We start from the raw sequence: 20,450 nt of genomic DNA, 5'->3' as shown, positions 1-20,450 counted from the left end.
GTCGAGTCGCCTTGGCCGACTCGCCGAGTTGGTCACTTAATCCTCGACTCGGATCCCGCTCGGACTCGCCGAGTTCCTCCTTGGACTCGCCGAGTCCCTCCTAAATTTAGGGTTTCCTTTACATTCTTGGCTTTCAAAATCTTGGGTGTTACAACTCTCCCCCACTTAAACTAAACTTCGTCCTCGAAGTTTACCATGGCCCACCACCAGCTATCTGCCTCCAATACCCCACCAATTGTTCCAACACCAGCTGCCCACCTTCGCTGGTCTTTCTCCTGATCATTTTGACTAGCATCAACCCTTGCGGATAATCATCTCGGGTCAACCCCAAACCTGAACATTCTGGAAACACAACTTACTCAGCCGACAATCTTTCTGGTACTTTCAGAGTACTGCAACCGAACCTATAGGGGTTCACCCCCTTCTTTCCTCACGCGATTCCCTTGCCTTCCCAAGGCGATGCTCCAAAAACAACTATTTCCTCTGACACCGTGAAGATCCTATCTTCACCATTCCATTATTTCCGCTAAATTCAATACGGGTCATCACCACCAGTAACCACTGACATTCCTCTCTTGACATATCTTGGTGTCGAGTACCCCTCGACTCATCTGCCTCCCGGATGAACTGAGACCACTCTGGTCCCTACCAACCAATCAACATCTGGATTACCGGATCCCATCGGTAGCTAGACCCAACTCCATCACTAGTCGCTCTCAGCGACTTCCAAAGAAACCTCGACCACCTAACGGCTCAATCAAATCTGCCATCCAGGCACTACAAACCTGGGATCCCTGATCCCCTATCTTGACACTAAGGTCCCTACCAGGTCCCACCTGCGCTGCTAAAACTCACGGGCCTCGCCCATGGGTCCCACCCGTCTCTATCCTTCTAGTCCCACTAGTCTATTCACTCTCGCTCGGGCCTCGCCCACGGGTCTCACCCAACTATATCCTGGAGCGGCCTCTCCCAAGGTCTCACCTTGCTAGGGCTATACAGGCAACTCCCTATCATTCTCAACCACTACCCATCCTGATCCCTATCTGATCACTAGAAAATGAGGGCCTCGCCCCAACTCCGCTAACGAAGCGACTAGGGAATGCTACGGCTTACCCATAGCCTACGTCACCATCCATTGCTGACTGCTAGTGAATGATACGGCTGCCCCGTAGTCTTACAACACTTCCACTACTGACTGCTAATACGAAGGCACCCATGTGCCATTAGCTCTCAAGATCCTCATTCCGACTCCCTCGAGACACACGACGATCCACAACCTGAATTCCCAACCACGAACTAACCATTACCGACACACGCTCTAGCTGATGGGGAGTTTCTCAAACTCCCAACCTTAAAATCCTCAATCCATCGAACGCATAACTACTTCCCTTCCTTCTCGGAGGTCGCGCACTCCTTCTGGGTCTGCGTGCTCCTACCCTGGCTTACTCGGAGGATTCTCCCCCACTTCGATCCTGCTTACCCCTTGTTGCTCAATGCTCAAAGAGAAAATCCCAATCCTTGCTACCATACCATAATCAATCTGCTGAGGAACCCAAGCCTACCATAGCTAGGGATCTAACCAATCCATCTCTGACACTACACGACCCTGATATAGCGAGACATACCAAATCCCTTCCAAGCATGCTACAGCTACTACATCCTACGCAACCTTCTCCAATAGAGCACAACCCCCAACTACCATACAAATATCCAAGGTATGCAGATGGCATATAACTCGATCATAATCAACCGCACATAAATAAAATACTCGGTATAACTCGACCATAATCAACCGCACATAAATAAAATACTCATACCGATGATGATGCAGAACCATAACAATATAATCATGCACAAAATAAAATAACTGCAAATGGAAATTGCATACCTGCAACATCCGGCGATGCTCACGCCTCCACGGTCGTCATCTGAAAAGCCCTGCTCCCTGTTGCAGGTGCCTCTACCCGGCCCTGACGGCCATCCGTGATCCTCAAGGTTGCAGGGGCGGGTGCCATCACCTGTCCTGCCGAAGACAAACTGGGGCACTGGGCCTTCTTGTGGCCCCACTGTTTGTAATGAAAACATATCAAGTTTGATCCCTGCGCGGCGGTAACAGTGCAATCCTTGCTGAAATGACTAGTCCGACCGCACTTGAAACAGCCAGACTCACCACCGCTACCACTCCTGCACGCGCCCCCGTGCGCCCTACCACACTTTTCGCACCGACTGCGGTCCTGATGATCCCTCGATCTCGAATCCGATCCCTTGGGCCTTTTGCCCGAACCCGCAGCTACCTGGACCTCATCCGACTTCCTCTTCCGGATTTGCTCCAAATCAATCTCCCTTTCTCTAGCCCAAGAAATCATATCTTCCAGCGTCTTACATCTGGATCTGCTCACGAACTCCCTGATGTCATCCCTCAACATCTCATGATATCGGGCCTTCTTCATCTCCTCATCCGCAACATACTGCGGTACAAGAAGAGCCCTCTCCCTGAACTTGGTGGTGATCTCCGCCACAGTCTCAGTAGTCTGCGTCAAATCCTGAAACTCTCGTGCCAGCTGCTGCACCTTAATCATCGGTGAAAACTCCGCCCTGAACCTGGCCGAGAAATCGCTCCAAGTCATCGCGTCCAATGCGGCATCATCCCCCAAGGCATGACCAATCTCCTCCCACCAATCCCTCGCTCTGTCCTTCAGAAGACAGGAAGCGAGTCTGACCTTGTCCCCCTCGGGACACTTGCTCGAACGAAAAGCATTGGCAACATCAGCCAACCATCTGATGCTAGCGATGGGGTCCCTAGCCCCATGATAATCTGGTGCCCCGCATGCTCTGAACTCTCGAAATGTCAAGGTACGCGCTCCCATCAATGCCATCATCTCAGTACGGAAGGATCCCAACCTCTCATCCAAGATCTCCAGTATACCCTCCTTGACCGTGCCAAAGATCACAGGAGTCTGAGCTAGAATAATGCGCGTAACCTCAGCTGATATCAACTCTCTCATCCGCTCCTCGAGCTGCTCAGCCCCTGAATCCGAGCCTGATCCCTCTCCGGTGACTGACTCGCCCGCTGGTCTCTCTCGCAATGTCACCATGCTGAAAATATACCACAACCACTATCAGAATACTCATCACTGATGCGAGACCAAACATACCCTACCAGGTTCCCGGTCTTGTCTCGACCCTTCCCGAATCGAGTACGGATCCTCTGCTTTCAGTAGTACGGGCCCATACTACCTTCCACATCTATCCGTACTTTCCTCAGGAATTTCTTTGACTCCACCAGGTCCCTTATCCACTAATACCGCTCCCAGCACTATCTCATCCTAGGCTTACCCTAGGGAAACCTCTGACTCATCTCAAACCAGTCCTCAGCTGCTGAAGGTCTCCTTGTGATGCCAATTAGCCATCACCTGGATACCATCACATGCGACGAGGCTCAGATAATCCTTCAAGTAAAAGACTCGTCCCTACAACGGTTGGACTCAAACGAGAGTTGCGCAATAAGAACAAATCCAACACTCTGAGATTATTCAACCCTGATCTCATGTGACGTGTTGTATTCACCTAATGGCTAACTCCCATCACTCAGAATCCCACAATGCACAAAGCAAGCAGCATTCGAACAAGGGAAAATCTAACCATAAAATACCCAAGCAATCATATCCTCATATCAAGAATCTGAACTATCACGCAACACAAACTCATAACTCAGGCATAACCTAAACAGGCTATCCTACTACTGTCTACTCAGCACTACTATGCAGCTCAAAAGCACAAATAATAGGCACATAAGGCATCATCCCTAGATCCTTAGTCCTATTCTAGCATGCTGTTCTACCAAATGATAATCATAACATAAACTTGTATGGGTATTTTGGGGTACTTACTTGAGCTCGGTTGATTGCATGCACCACACCTCTTTTCTCTTTTCAAAGTTCTTTTCTTTCTAAATTCCTTTTGCTTTTCGAAAACTGTTTTTCATTCTAAAAATTCTTTTTACAAAACTGTCTTTTCGCTTTTGAAAAATTTTTATCCGACCCCTCAGTTTGAGTTCAGGCACACCCGAGAGTATGCCCGAATCCCTCAAACCAAGGCTCTGATACCAACTTGTAACGACCCAAAATTTAAGACCAAAAATTTCTTTTAATAAAACATTACTCCAAACAAATTCATCATTCCAAAACATAATTTGAGTATAAGTTTTCAAAACACATGATCATTATCAGAGTAAACATTCCCAGGCTGACTAATCTATGGTGTGTGCCATGCGATCACCCCCAGCTCCTCCCTCCGCTACCGGAAGTACCTGAAAACAAAACTGAAAACCGTAAGCATGAAGCTTAGTGAGTTCCCCACCTTACCACATACCATGCATAACCATATACTACACATACTGGGCCACGCCCGCTATCCGGGGCCTCACCCCCTACTTCGGGCCTCGCCCGCTACAACGGCCCCGCCGCTCCAGGCCCCGCCTGGCTTCGAGCCCCGCTCGGATACAGATCTGTTTCACTCAGGCCTCGCCTGTCACAGGGCCCCGCCCACTAACATATAAGAGCACATACATATATCACATAACATCACATAAGCTAAACATGTACTAACAACTCTTGCTCTAAGGCCTCGCCTATCTCTGGGCCCCGCCCGAGTCCTGCTACTGATGAGTCCTGGAACCTCGTCCATACTCCTGCTGATAGTGAGATACAGGCCCCGCCCATCCCCACTCCTCTCCTAACTTGGGCCTCGCCCCTGGACTGCTACTACTGAGATGTGGAACACCATCCACACTCTGCTATTGGTGAGATACGGGGACCTCGCCCCCACTCACCTCCCTACCAGGCACATACAAGTATCACACAGATAACATGTATAAACTATCACATACACCACTCCTTGGGCACCCGACCTCTATCATTGGACCTCGTCCGAATATCATACTAGCATGCTGTGCCTAGGGCTTACCCCCGGGCCTTCTACTCATAACTACATGGGCCGACATTGTGGCCGTAGACCCATTCATACAAAGCGAAACTCACCTGCACTGGCTGAACTTGCTGATGATCCCACTAGTTGCTGCCTGACCACTCACTGAACTCCGGCTCTACTAGCTTCCCGAGCTATCAATATCAATGCAACACTTAGTATAACTGACCCACGACAGTCAACCAAGTCAACCCTAGTCCAGGTCAAAGTCAACCTTCCAGGTCAACCCTACTCGCCGAGTCCACCTACTGACTCGCCGAGTTCTTATGCTCAAAGTCCTTCCAACCGCGACTTGACTCGCCGAGTCAGCCCCTGACTCGCCGAGTCTACCGACTCTCAAATCCTGACCTGATCAACTCACTGAGTCCTGGCTCGACTCGCTGACTCGAGTCTTAACTCGAAGGGTTTGGGACCACGCGACCTGACTCGTCGAGTCCAAGAACAGACTCGCAAAGCACAAGGCAAACTCCAACCAACTCGCCGAGTTGTTCATCCAACTCGCCGAGTTCATGTACATCTTCAACCGACTCGACGAGCTGTTCATCCCACTCGTCGAGTTCCTCCTCATCTTCAAGCTACTCGTCGAGTCCACTCGAAGGACTCGCCGAGTCTATTCGGTTCCACAAACATGCAGAGAACTTTCAAGGCATGCAGGGACTCCAAACCATAGATCTACCCTTCCCAAGCCTACTCCTCACGTAAAGTTGCAAACTTTACGTGTAGAGAAGGAGATCTAGGCAAAATGCACCATAAACTAGGGTTTAAGACCAAGAGGCTCCATAATCCACTCCATGACTGATACTTTACGGGATTCTAAACCACAACAAGCATGGATCTGAGATAGCAACCTCAAATCTGGACCTCAAACTCGAGATTGATCTTAAACATGGCTTAAAAGCCCCAAAACTCATAACCAAGGAAAATCTGGAGGAGAGAAACGAATTAATACCTTCAAATGCTCTGAAATGATCCCCAAACTTCGGATCCAAAGCCACTCCTTGATGCTTCAAGATTCCCACTTCTTCTTCTTCCTTTAAATCACTCAAAAATGGCCAAAAGCTTGAATGAGCACAATGGGGGCTTAGGGTGCGACATTCTGGGTGTGAGAGACAGTAAAGGAGCCCTAGGAAGAAGAATGAGGCGATTAAATAGGCTCCAAGCCCCAGATTTAGGGTTTTCCTCGCACAGACCCTACTCGCCGAGTCGCCTTGGCCGACTCGCCGAGTTGGTCACTTAATCCTCGACTCGGATCCCGCTCGGACTCGCCGAGTTCCTCCTAGGACTCGCCGAGTCCCTCCTAAATTTAGGGTTTCCTTTATATTCTTGGCTTTCAAAATCTTGGGTGTTACACCTTGCTTTTGGAACTATTGAACCTTTCCATTTTCACCTTACTCCTTTTATTGTCAAATCGTTCTATAAGCTTTTCTCTAATTACATCAAGGAGATCTAGCAATGGTTTATAACATGTCAGCTACCCAAGAGTTAAAAGTTTCTGAAATATTGTTGGTAATGTAATCACGCTTGACAAGCGTGTTAAACTTGTTTCTACTCCATATCTTTTTATGGTGCTCATTCAAATATGAAATTGCATCTTCACGTTTACTAGCAATTTCTTTTAGAAATCCATCATGCTTACCAATAGAGTACGTATTTGTAGCATCCCATAGCTTGCTCATGAAAAAGTTACCTCGAAAATGTTTCTCGAAGTTGCTACATAAATGTCTTATGGATTCTCGATGCTCAATATTAGGATAAACTTGTGTAATAGCTACTTCCAACCCTTTTGCGTGTTAGAGGTGATAACAAGACCATTAGGTGTACCTATCGCTTTTTCTAGTGACTTGAGAAACCAAGTCCATGATTTTGTATTCTCTGACTCAAGCATAGCAAAGGCTACTAGAAACATACCATTGTTGGGCTATAGTTTTGGCAGCGGCTAACACACGTCCTCTCCATCTCCCATGACATCATACATGTGATGATGGAGGCCGAAATCGATCTAAACAACTACCGGAAATCGATCCGAACATATTTCAAAAATCGTCGATATTTTTCTATCTTTTACGGTATATTTTTTATATGAAATTGATATTTCTATCTTTTACGGTATATTTTTTTATATGAAATTGATATTTCTTGCTTCTATTTTAAAGCTATTATTTTTTTCTTTCCGTGTGCTGTCATAAAGGCAAAAAAACGTTGGGAACATAAGAAAGCCATGATTGTTTGCCTAGTACCTTCCCAAACATATACATATTCAATTAATATATTTACTTATTTACTTATTTTGAATTTGTTTTTATTGGATTGTCTTTTAGATTATGAATGTTTGGAAATAAATAAACTATGAGAGTTATTAAGTTTGTGTATGTTGAGGTTGTAATCGTCTTGATATGTGATTTAATAAATAATTCATGCTTTTTAATTTTGATGTACTCATCTTTTTGATTATTAAATTCTTTGGAGATAAACAAAAACATAAGCAAATTAATAGGTTTTGCTAGAATAAAAAATTATAATATAAAGACTTTCAAAAAACAATTATAAAATATTTTTTTTCTCATATTCATAAAAAAAAACTACATTTTAATTATCTTATCATTAATAAATTTTATTTAAATTATAATTTGTCATACAAATTAATTTATTTTCAATATGCGTTATATATTGTTAACTAGGTGTGAGACCCGTATATTATACGAGTTAATTTAAAAAAAATAAACATTAAAATATAAGTAGTAAATATTTTTTATGTAAAATTTTAAAATAAGAAAGAAAGAAAAATATTCATTGAAATTTAATTTTATATATATTATATTTAATACTTTACATATATAAATATATGACTTTAATTTTAAAAATTGAAACAAACCAAAAATTGACAAGTGGATAATATTTACTTTAATAATACCATAAAATGACAAGTATCAAAATTATAAAAGATTGACAAGTGGGAAAAAAAACTTTCATTTATCAGAAGAGATATACTCCGGCCCCTCCTATTCTAATGCTCGTGTTCCGCCCCTGTGGAGGATGTTGGTTTACAGTAAGGTGGAGGAGATCATAGATTTGAAACAAGGGAGTATCAGTTGATCGGAGAAGAAAATGTATCCGATCGGAGAAGGAAGAGGAGAGAGACTATGGTTTCGAACAATGAAAATGTTGGTTAGTGGTGCTTCGGTGATGATGGCCGACGATTCTCCAACAATGGACAAGGGGATGGACTATATTTTTCTAAATATAATTAATAACAATAAATAAGTCAACATTATATGGAAAATAAATAAACAAGATCATTATGGTCATTTCAAATCTGGCATGGATTAAATTTGCAACAAAACCACATATCAATGTGGAAGCATGTAAGTATTAAACATGGAACGGTCCGAGTTAATTTTTGAAGATATACTAAACATGCAGTTCCAAATCATTTGTCCAGTTGTTCCTATATGCAAACGAGTTCAATTTTACATGTAAATCAAGTTTATTGTTTTGTTTTGGGTTTGATTTATGTTTCGGAGATTGATGAGTTTGTTGATTTGCAGGTTCAGAATCCTCCCTTCCTCTTCCTTTGGTAAACATCAAAGAAGGTTTTGTGATCCAATTTTTCCCAGGTCCGTTCTTGGTTTTGATTGATTTTATAATGAGGAACAACTGGTGGGCGACTTTTGTGCCAGTGATGTGGTCTATGACCAACTGTGTTCAAAACCAATTGAGGACGGTCCTAGTATATGTGAACCCTTTGACTGTATTTCGATGATTCCAGTTTTGGGTTAATATTCATCTCCATAATTCCAACATTTGTTCTGTATTCAAAAACGCAACCACAGGGCACAGAGAAAGAGAAGGGAGTGGGTTATTTTCACTGACGAAGAAGAAGGCCAAGATGGGGAGGGGATGAGAATTAGGTGGGTCATGGGTGTGGTGTTGACTGTGGGTGGGCCCGTTAAATTTGATAAAAGCAAAAAACAAAACACTAGTATATATCCAAACAAAAAGGTAAACCAATGATATTTTGAAAGAAATTCATTTTGGACTGGAATAAAACGACAACATAACAGTCGCATATGGCCTATTTCTGCATTTTATTCGAAAAATAATAATTAAAGTTATAAAAATGACACTTTGGACTATTTCAGATTTGGTGAATTGGTGGGACCATAACCCCATTTTGCAACCGTGAACCCAACTAATGTACAAAGAAAGATAAAACCAACCAACCTTCTACTGTTCTTCAAAGATCGGAATAAACAAGATGGCATACGCAGATATCCAGATGTTAATGGGAAAGTTGAAGCAGCTGATATACTCCAATGATATTCCAGTGATCAACAATCCATCAATCTTAAGTGAAAGGCCTCAATTCCAACATCTTTATGAAGAGCTTGGCTTCATGATCCAAATCCTTTTCAACCACGAAGACCAAGATCTACACAGCTTTGAAAAGGTGAGAAAACTGAAGAAAAGATTCAAAGTTGCAGCTGAAGAAGCAGAAGGTATCGTCGATATATTTCTAACCACTGTCCACTGTAGAAATAACGGATATTTCCCTAGATCTGATGTCTTTCACCCCTCTCTCCACCTTGAGGTTGTTATGAGATCAATCGAGTCTATCAAGATAGAGTTCATGACCATTAACATCGATAACATGAAGATGGACTCTTCTCTGAGAACTGACAGACTGCAATCGGCTGGAACTTCCCACACTAGAAATTCAAGGGGTTCAAAGAAATTATTGGAAAAAGTCATTGTGGGGTTCAATCGTGATGCTGAGATAATACGGGACAAACTTGTTGAAGATGGAAAGAAGTTGGATGTGGTATCTATTGTTGGTATGGGTGGAATAGGTAAGACTACCCTTGCTAACAAAGTCTTCACTGATCCTTTTGTTGTTCATCATTTTTATGTCCGTGGATGGGTCACTGTTTCACAAATATTTGACAAGCGGGATCTGTTGATTCAAGTTCTGACATCCATAGATGATCAATTAGAGCTTGAAAAAGCAACGGACTATCAACTTCGTGCAATGTTGCATAAAAGCCTAATGGGTAAGAGATATATGATTGTCATTGATGACATCTGGAGTAAAGAGGCATGGGATAAGCTGAAATTATTTTTCCCTGATGATAACACTGGAAGTCGAATTCTGCTTACTAGTCGCCTCACCGAAGTTGCTTCGCATGCAAAATCACATGGACTCATTCATCATTTACAACATTTGACTGAAGAAGAAAGTTGGAAGTTGCTGTGTGAAAAGGTGTTCCAAGGAAACGAATGTCCCAAATGGTTGATTGCTCCTGGAATGCAAATTGCAAAAAACTGTTATGGATTGCCACTTTCTGTTGTTGTGATGGCAGGAGTTCTAGCAAAAGAACCAAGGAGGAAAGATATATGGCTAAAAATATCTTGCAGTGTCCATTCGTATATTGCTAGTGATGAGAAAGGATGTCTGGAAACAATAGCATTAAGTTACCACCATCTACCTTTTCACTTGAAAGACTGCTTTCTCTATCTGGGAGGGTTTTTAGAAGACTCTCAGATCTATTCACCATTGTTGATTTGTTTATGGATGGCTGAGGGATTTATACAAGAAAATGGAAGTCGAAGCTTGGAGGAAATTGCCAAGGGTTACCTGATGGATCTAGTTGACAGAAATCTTCTAATTGTAGAAAAATGGTATATTTCGGGTGATGTTGAACTTTGTAAAGTCCATGATCTTGTGAGGCAGCTATGTGTGGAAAAAGGAAAAGAAGAAAGATTTTTCCTGAAAATAGACTGGCCACCATCTAATCATCATTGTGAGATAATTACCACCCATAAGCAACGCCGTGTGTTCACAAATCAAGAAATCGACATTATGACTCTATCTCATCCGCCCACCCCAAGTATTAGATCGTTTTTGTGCTATCATAGGAAAACAACCTTAACTGATAATATCTCAAAGTTTTGCAGTTCCTTTGCACTTCTTAGGGTGTTAAGTCTACAAAAATGTATACTGATTGATTTTCCCCCTGGTTTAGCATTACTAGTTCACTTAAGGTTCCTAGAAATTTGGCTGTCATTATTCCCACCATCAATATGCAATTTATGGAACCTTCAAACCCTCGTTGTTAGAACAAGTTCTAGTTCTATGGTTTTACCGAGTAACATATCAAATTTGGTGAATCTGAGACATTTAGCCAGTAACACAAATCTATATCTTCCTTCTATTGGAAAACCAATGAAATTAGAAGTTATTACAAATGTGGTGTTGGGAAATGGGGTGGATAATTTTCAGAAATGTTTTCCTGGGATCAAGGATCTTACATCTATTCTTTACTCTGATGAGGAAAATGACTTTGAAGTACTCCGTTACCTTCAAGTATTGATGTTAGTTGGGTCGGGCTACAGCAGAAGGAGATCAGTTGAGCCAGAACTTCTCAGAGGTGAACAAAACTTGGGAAAGAATCACATTATTAGGTTCCCTGAAACACTGAAAGTACTTACACTTGTAAGGTGTGGTCTACCGTGGAGCAACATGACTATCATTCAGTCATTACCTAATCTTGAGTTTCTTGTAATAAAAGACAATGGCTTCGAGGGAACACTGTGGGAAACAGGTGAGGGGCAGTTTCAACAACTAAAAGCCTTGAGACTTGAAGAGTTAAATATCAAAACATGGGAAGTCTCAAGCATCAATTTTCCACATCTTGAACGATTAGAGGTTTCGAATTGCATTGATCTTGAAGAGATACCCCTTGAATTAGGGGACATCTCAACACTTGAGTTTATTGTTGTTTTGAATTGTGGTGCTTCTCTTCTTGAATCCCTTCACAAAATACGACACGAGCAAGATGATGCAGGAAACTATGAACTGAAGATCAAAGTTGATGGAAGGAATATTCCCTCTTGTGTACCCAATCATGAACATTAAATAATATTTACTTGTGGAGTCACAACTGACACCATGAATGTTTAGTACATTATTAGTTTGTGTGTTTGCTACCTAGTATAGTGTCTGTTGATATTCTTTACCCAAAATTTGGTATTGTTTAATTTGCTTTTTTCTCTTATGTGGTCAAAATTTCTTAGTGGAGTTAAGGCAACCTGGCATTATTTGTCTTGTATGAGGGAAAAGATTTACTTCGATTAAATGAGTTAAGCATCCCTGGAGCACATGTTTCAGTTAGCTGTGAGTTTATTATTGCTGACTGCATGCTTCTTTCCATCATATAGTCATATAGATGACATTTGTTCTTGTGTTGATAAACTTGGTATCAATGCAAGATATTGTTCTTTTTTTTTTTTCTCTAAATCATGAATGCTACTCTTTGATATGCAGAAACATGATGTCACAGGAATTAGGAAACACTGAATGGAATTTCATTTTCAACACTTTTTAAATTACTGAAATTTTTTATTCAAAACGGAAGTTAGGCAACTCATGTAACAAAGGTCAGGTTTGTCCAAACTGTTGAAGCGTGTATCAAATTTTAGCAATATGGAAGAACGAAAACTGTGTTCAAAGATATCCCCATAGTGTTGAAAATGTTTGTGGAAAAGGAAAGAATAGTGTGGCTGGAAATTGATGAGTTTTACCACTAGGAAAATGGACTTCATCTTTGTTCAAAAAATACATCTTTATATGGTGTAGTAAGGTTCATGGACGAAGACTTAAATGAATATTTGAATTATGGTCGGTTTTGTGTAAAGTCATGAATCACTTCATTAATATGCGATCAAGTCTTGGTTAATATTAAAAGAAAACAGTATTTGATTAATGTTCAAGAAATATCTTCTTGGATTTCCACATTAAAAAAAAGAAGAGGATGATTCGCAAATTGAGTTAATAAATAAATGAACGATTTAGATGATGAGGATGAGGACAGGATAGTAACGAAGAGGTAGATGAATAAATTGAAATGGAAGAGTTCATACCTGACATTTTTGACTAATGTGTAAGTAATAATAAATGAAGCATGAAGAAGGAGATTTCAAGGAGGGTGTGTGGAGAAAATTTATAGTGAACCAGAGTACACAAAGCGAAGAGGGTGAAGCAGTACTCTCTAAATTCGCTGATGTCGGATGCAATGTGGCAGCTCGTGCTTCTGCTGATGTGGCATCCCCTGATGCTACCGATGTGGCTGTTGTGGCAGCTCATTCTCATGCTGATCTGGCTGTCAATAAAGAGGGGGAGGGGATAAGTGATGGCCATCAAGAAAACAGAACAGGAAGGCTGTCAGAATCTGACAAAGTGGCTTCGGTTTCTAATAGCTCAGTGATCGCTAAGCCTCCACGATTCAGTGGGGTTAGATTTCATTCACCTGTTTGTACAAAATCAACTTCAAGAGATGTTGTTGCCTATAATCACTTTCTTTCGTGTGTAAAGATAATACTAGAGCCAAACTCCGTAAAAAGAAAGTTAATGTTGGGTCTTTGATTAAGGTTGTGTATAAATATATTGTGTTTGTTAATGCTTTGGGGTATGAAATTGAAAGTTGATAAAATCTTCCGTGTCTTATTCCCCAATCTCAATGGTGTTTATAATACAAGAATAGTTGACCTAATATAAGTTAGGAAAATATTTACAAAATAATTTCAGCATTATACAAAATATACAACTAATATAAAATATATGGCTAATACACCCCCACAGTCGAAACGGTAGGTGGCCAGATGTTGAGACTGGATTTGAAGTCATCGAACAGAACGCGTGGGAGTCCCTTTGTGAAGATGTCGGCAATTTGAAACCGTGATGGCACATGAAAGACTCGAACTTCACCCCTAGCTACTTTTTCCCGAACGAAATGGATGTCGATTTCTATGTGTTTAGTGCGTTGATGTTGAACCGGATTGGTTGACAAATAAACAGCACTCACGTTATCACAATAGACAATGGTTGCTTTGCGAGGGGGATGATGTAACTCACATAAAATATTTCGTAGCCAACAAGATTCCGAGACAACGTTTGCAACCCCTCGGTATTCGGCTTCGGCGCTCGATCTAGAAATAGTGGTCTGTCGTTTGGAGGACCAAGAAAGGAGATTGTTTCCCATAAAGATGCAGTATCCAGATGTTGAACGCCGGGTGTCGGGACAGCCCGCCCAATCAGCATCGGTGTAGGATAAAAGCGATGTAGTGTTGGAGCCGGTAAGAGTTAAGCCATGATCTATTGTGCCACAAATGTATCGAAGTATTCTTTTTAAAGTCGTGAAATGGGGAACTCGAGGGGCATGCATGTGCATGCAAATTTGTTGAACTGCATAGCTAATGTCCGGGCGTGTAAAAGTGAGATATTGAAGGGCCCCTGCTAGCTGCCGAAATTCTGTCGGATTCTCCAAAAGTTCGCCGGTTTTGGCGCTAATTTTTCCTGATGAGTCGACCGGTGTTGGAAGAGGTTTGCAATTTTTGAAGCCTGCTCTTTTTAGAATTTCCGCAGCATATTTTTGTTGTGAAAGGAACATCGAACCTGCAGATTGGCGTGTGACTGCAATACCCAGAAAAAAACTTAAGGGCCCAAGGTCTTTCATTGCAAACTCCTTGGCAAGGAGACCCATTAATTTATTTCGTAGAGAATCGGAGGATGTGACAAGAAGAATATCATCCACGTATAACAGTAGGTAGGCGGTATCACCTCCATGTCGGTAGATGAATAGCGAATGATCGGAGCGACTATGATGGAACCCAATTTGGAAGGCATATTCAGCGAACCTTTGATACCACGCTCTCGGGGCTTGTTTTAGACCATACAGGGACTTCTTTAAGAGACATACATGGTTGGGAAATTGTGTGTCGCGAAAGCCCATTGGTTGATGCATATAAACTGTTTCATCCAAATGCCCGTGAAGAAACGCGTTTTTGACATCTAGTTGGTGAATTGGCCAAGATTGAGAGAGAGCAATGGTAAGAACGGTTCTGATGGTTGCTGGCTTGACCACCGGACTAAATGTCTCTCCACAATCCACGCCTACATGTTGAGACCTTCCATCACAAACTAACCGTGCCTTATATCTTTCCAATGTACAATCAGATTTCATTTTGTGGCGAAAAATCCACATACTTCGGACAATGTTCATGTGAGGATGTCGTGGTACAAGCTCCCATGTCTTATTTTCGATAAGTGCCCGGAATTCATCAAGCATGGCGTTCTTCCAATCCAAATTGTTCAAGGCTTCGGTTGGGTTTTTGGGAATGGGAGAGATAAGAGTGGAGGCATGGAGGTTAAGGTTACATTTAGGTTTGGAGATGTCGGACATGCTATGGGTTTTTATAGTACGGGTAGGAATATTGGAGGTGATGATGGGTTCGTTGGTGTTGGTGGTTTCTGTGGTGTTGGTGGTTTCTAGGATGGGTTCGGTGGTGTTGGTGGTTTCTGTGGTGTTAGTGGTTTCTGGGATGGGTTCGGTGGTGTTGGTGGTTTCTGTGGTGTCTGAATGTCCAGGTTGTTTGGGGCACCGGCTATAGGTGAATTGTATGGGAGGTGTAGGAAGTCTTGAAGGGGCTGGTGGTGTTGTTGGGTGGGGGTTGATGTTGGAGTAGTACCGGTGGGAGAACTAAGCCACGTTAGAGGGTGATGTGATTCATTGGTGAATATAGAGTAGTTAGGATGTAAAGGAGAGGAACGCTGAAATGGAAAATAATGTTCGTCAAAAATGACATGGCGAGATGTAATGATTTTCTGTTTAGATGTATCGAAACACATGTACCCACGGTGGTCGGGTGGGTAACCGAGGAAGACACAAGGATGGGAGTGAGGTTGAAGTTTATGAATGGTTGTAGAGCTTAGGAGAGGGTATCAAAGGCAACCGAAAACCCTTAGGTGAGAGTATGAGGGATGACGATGGTAAAGTTTATGAGTGGGTGTGTCGTAAGAAAGCACTTTGGATGGAAGAATGTTGAGCAGATAGGTAGCATGGGAAAAAGCGTAGTGCCAGAAGTGGGAAGGGACTTGGGAGTGTGAGAGAATGGTCCGAATTATATTGTTTATGGACCGTATCTTTCTTTCTGATTTTCCATTTTGGGGTGATGTATACGGACAAGAGAAACGGAAGTTGATGCCATGTTGAGAGGCAAACTCGTGGAAGAGTTTGTTGTCGTACTCCCTTCCATTGTCACATTGTAGTGACTTGATATTTTTATTAAATTGTGTTTGTATAAGAGTATGAAATTTTCGAAAAGTGGGGAAGACTTGTGATTTATGAGATAAGGGAAAAGTCCACAAAAAGTTTGTGTAATCATCCAAGAAAAGTAAATAATAACTGTGACCACCGGATGAAAGTACCGGGGAGGTCCAAACATCACTATGTATAATATCAAATGGGGAAATAGTAACAGAACTAGATGAATGAAATGGTAATTTGATATGTTTATCCAAAACGCATGGTTCACAAACAAAAAATGACAATTTATTTTTAAAAGGAAAAGACAATGATTTATTTAAAGAGCTAAGGACATCAGCCCCGGGGTGACCCAAGCGATAGTGCCAAAGATCTCTTGTGATGGCTGCAAAAGTTGCTGGATGAGTGAGTTGAGAAGGATGCGTGAGAGTAAGAGGATAGAGACCGCCATGGCTATTGCATCGGAGGAGTGGCGTCCGTGTCCGCAAATCCTTCACATTAAAACCATAGGGGTCAAACTCAATAGAAATTTGGTTATCTTTTGTTAGTCTACGGACATAAATTAAATTTTTAATAAGATGAGGAACATGAAGAATATGGTTGAGTTTAAGAGGAGGGAGAGGTTGGGGTAAGGTGTGGTTACCGGTACCTTGGATTGGAAGATGCGCGCCATTACCTACAATGATATTCCTAAAAAGACCTTTATTGACATAAGAGGAGAGAATACCTGAGTTGTTTGACATGTGGGAGGTCGCACCCGTATCCATGTACCAATTCTGGTATGGTGGGTGGAGGCTCATGGTATGAAATGCTTGTTCCAAGTCAGTTGGGGTATAGGACTTTTCAGATGTTGCATATGCTTGCTGTGTAGAAGGTCTTGGACCCAACAAACCCGGAGCAGTGGAGCGGGGTTGGTTGGTTGGGTAGGGACAAGGTGGTGTGTGTGTAGGAGGCCATGAATATAGAGCAGCCCAAGGTTGGGAGAAGGGAGATAAAGAGTGGGAAGTTGACCATTGTTGGGTGTGGGGAGAAGGCCACAGTGGTTGCTGTTGGCCACGACCCACACCGAAGTTACCGCCTCCCCTTCTCCCATGACCACGACCACGTCCGCCCCTTCCACGGCCACGTCCCCTGTTGATGTTGTTGTTGCTATTTGAATCTTGAACCTGGTAGGTAGGGCCTGTGTTGTAGGAGGTTTGAGTATTAAGAGCTGTTGCTTCAGTTGTAGCCGATTGGGCTGCATGATTAGCCTTTCTAGTTTCTTCCAAAATAAGGCGGGAACGAGCCTCATAAAAATCCGGGAGAGGTTTCGTTTGTTGTATCATCATGGCAATGCCTTCATAAGACTCAGTAAGGCCAGCAATCAGTTGCAAGACAAGGCGCTGATTTGAAACCGGTGAACCCACGTTAGAAAGTTGATCAGATAACATCTTGAGGGCTTGGCAGTATGCTGAACAGTTTGGGAAGTTTGCAAGTTTGGTGGTGACCAGTTTGTGTTCGAGATAGAGTGCCCGTTTGTTTTGATTATCTTGAAAAATACTTTCAAGGGCAATCCAAGATTGAGCAGCAGTGGAGTTGGGTTTAAGAATGGTTTGGAGGAGGTCATTTGAGATGGTGCTGTATATCCATTGGATGACAATGGCATCAAGGCGACTCCAAAGATCTGTAGACATGACTGGAGGAGGCTGTTTGCCATCTACAGTAGCAGTGGATTCGACTTTAGGTTGAATGTGATCAATTACTTCAAATGCACGGCAGTGAATCTTGAAGAGTTTAGCCCAGGAGGTATATTGTGCATTCTCCATCTCGAGAGTAATCGGAATAAAGTTCCGAATGTTGGTGATCATGAGAGCAGGGTGAAGTTTTTCAGCCATGTAAGTCACAGGTTGAAGGAGAATATAGAGGAGAAAGACAGAAAAAGAAATATAAATCGTAGGTTTGAAGAAGAAGATAGAAAAGAAGAAGGCTGCGATTAGGGTTGGATGTAGGTGTGCTCTGATACCATGAAAGTTGATAAAATCTTCCGTGTCTTATTCCCCAATCTCAATGGTGTTTATAATTCAAGAATAGTTGACCTAATCTAAGTTAGGAAAATATTTACAAAACAATTTCAGCATTATACAAAATATACAACTAATATAAAATATATGGCTAATAGAAATGAATGAATGTAAAATTGATATGCAGAAGTTGATAGATAGAATGGGAGAAAAACATGGTATTAAATGAATATCATCTCCATAAACATTTGTGGTGTTAGAAATAACAAGAAGAGGAGTTTAAAGTTAAGTCAGTGTGGGGTAATCATCAATTTGATGTAGCTTGTAGCAGTGCTCGCAGTAGATCAAGTGATCGACACTAGATCACCTTGACAGCAGTGGCGGACCTTAGTGGGGCATTTGGGGTCCTGGGCCACTGCTCAATTTACGGCATGCAGTGTAAACTTTTTTTTCTATTAGGTGCACCCACTTGAAGTACAAGTGACACCGCTACTAAAACAGTCTGCGTCCGCCACTGCTTGACATTGTCGCCTAATTATTACAGACAATGTCGGCTTAGTCCTGGAATTTATATTTCATATGATTTTTTAATCTGAAAATTCATAATAGTATTTATTACTTTCAAAGTCGAAACATCTAAACGTTTTCATTTTTAAAAGTTTGTCTCTCTTGGCTTGTGTGCATTAATCCCATGGAACGGAATCTCATATTACAATTCCAACGGATTTTCATTTTCAACCCTCTTAAAATCAAGATCTTTCAACAATCTACATAAAACCGTATTACATATTTGTACCCAAATAGTACTCCCCAAAGCCTCAACTATTTTGGTGTTAACGGAGAAAAATATATAATTATTTGCCATTAAAAAAAAAACCTTACATAGCACAAAGATACAAAAAAAGTGAACAAATTCATCAAAAACAATATAAAGGCCAGGGTGATCAACACTTGAGCATTCACCATTGAAAAGTCAAACTTTCCTCACATTCCAATTTGATTCAGACTAAAAATCTTGTGCACAAAGTTCCAGAATGGAACATACTTTTCGACCCCTTCGCTTCTTTTTCTTCTTTTGCTTTGGTGGCCGAAGAACCGTTTTAATGGCCACATTAAAAAACGCCTTCACGTTTTGCAATAACCATATACGTGTAAAAAAAGACCTAAATGCCCTTGCATCCACACCATTGAAAATTGTTTCATTGGTGTCTCATAAAGAATGCAACTTCTCTCATCTTTAATTAGATGTCCCATGAAAAGTTTTCAACTTTAATTTTGGTATGCCTCACGAATATTATAACTTTTAAGTCCCAGCCTCTAAGGTAAATTACGAAATTGCCCCAACTATTTTTAAGGATATTTATACATTTGATTAATAGTCAAACATTTCAATTTCATGGGAGATGTATATTATATGTGTAATACCTCTAAAACTATTTATCATTCTTTTCAACTTAATGACTTAATAGAGAAGGGATTTTAATCTGGTAAGCTGTAGTTATTGGAACTGCACTTGGATGGTCACTGAAAAATTGTTTTATCATCTTGAAGATCTACAAAAGATAAAACATTTAGTGTGATTTAGATTCATGAATCTCATAGAGAGTTGGAGGGTATTTTGGTCATTTGAGGTCTTGTCTTGTCTACATTGATCCATTGACTAATGAGTTGCAGTCTCTCTCTCTCTCTCTCTCTCTCTCTCTCTCTCTCTCCCTCTGTTATAAAATTTCAAAAATTCAATTTTTAGGATGCTTGAATTGAAAAGAATCCCATTTAGGCAAACCATTCTTCATCACAAAAACTAAAATAAAATTCACATCCATTGTTGGAGGATATTTTGTCATTTGATTGATAGTTTAATAACAAGTCTTAGAAAGAGAATGAGAGGAATTGCAATCATTTATTTTATAATGAAGGTTGAAAGAATCTAACCAAGATTTGTTCCAAGAAGGATGATTGGAGCTCCTGGCGCATAGTGCCTCAATTCAGGAATCCACTGAAAATTTCAACAAAAATACAACAAAACCCATTAATTATTTTACTCATAATTTCCAAAATTAATTTGAGGAATACACAAAACTTAGATGATACACCAAATGTACTCTTACTAATAAAAGGGTTAAATGCAAGAAATAGCAATATTGAAACATCCCAAAAACACGGTCTAAAAATTTCGTTTTAATTTAATAATAAAAACCATAGTCATCATACGTCATAGAAAAATCATAAACAATGTACCTCAGAATACTATAACAATTGTCATGTATATTAGAGTATAAACATTTCAGGCTGAACAAATGTTGTGTGCACTGCAACCTTCCCGAACTCCTCTTTTGAAACCTGAACTAGCTGAAACGAAAACTGAAAA

At 41.3% G+C, this 20,450-nt stretch overlaps 2 protein-coding genes across 2 annotated transcripts; one reads left to right on the top strand and one right to left on the bottom strand.

Annotated features, from left to right (window-relative positions):
- Positions 1–9,145: 9,145 nt before the first annotated feature.
- On the top strand, positions 9,146–12,161 carry LOC145071183 (putative late blight resistance protein homolog R1A-10). Its single transcript, XM_079018106.1, has one exon. The coding sequence runs from the start codon at positions 9,242–9,244 to the stop codon at positions 11,897–11,899; it is 2,658 nt and encodes an 885-aa protein (XP_078874232.1). The 5' UTR covers positions 9,146–9,241; the 3' UTR covers positions 11,900–12,161.
- A 4,277-nt stretch (positions 12,162–16,438) lies between these two features.
- Positions 16,439–18,237, bottom strand: LOC145071184 (uncharacterized). Its single transcript, XM_079018107.1, has 2 exons — positions 16,810–18,237; positions 16,439–16,573 (listed from the first exon to the last, which is right to left on the bottom strand). Exons 1-2 carry the CDS (start codon positions 17,954–17,956, stop codon positions 16,536–16,538), a joined length of 1,185 nt encoding a protein of 394 aa, XP_078874233.1. The 5' UTR covers positions 17,957–18,237; the 3' UTR covers positions 16,439–16,535.
- Between the last annotated feature and the right edge of the window lie 2,213 nt (positions 18,238–20,450).

Source organism: Lactuca serriola, chromosome 8, assembly GCF_051521515.1.
Source record: "Lactuca serriola cultivar US96UC23 chromosome 8, Lser_US96UC23_V15, whole genome shotgun sequence".
NCBI lineage: Eukaryota > Viridiplantae > Streptophyta > Magnoliopsida > Asterales > Asteraceae > Lactuca > Lactuca serriola.
The sequence above is the reverse complement of the archived record's forward strand: the minus strand, read 5'-3'. Positions and strand labels throughout refer to the sequence as shown.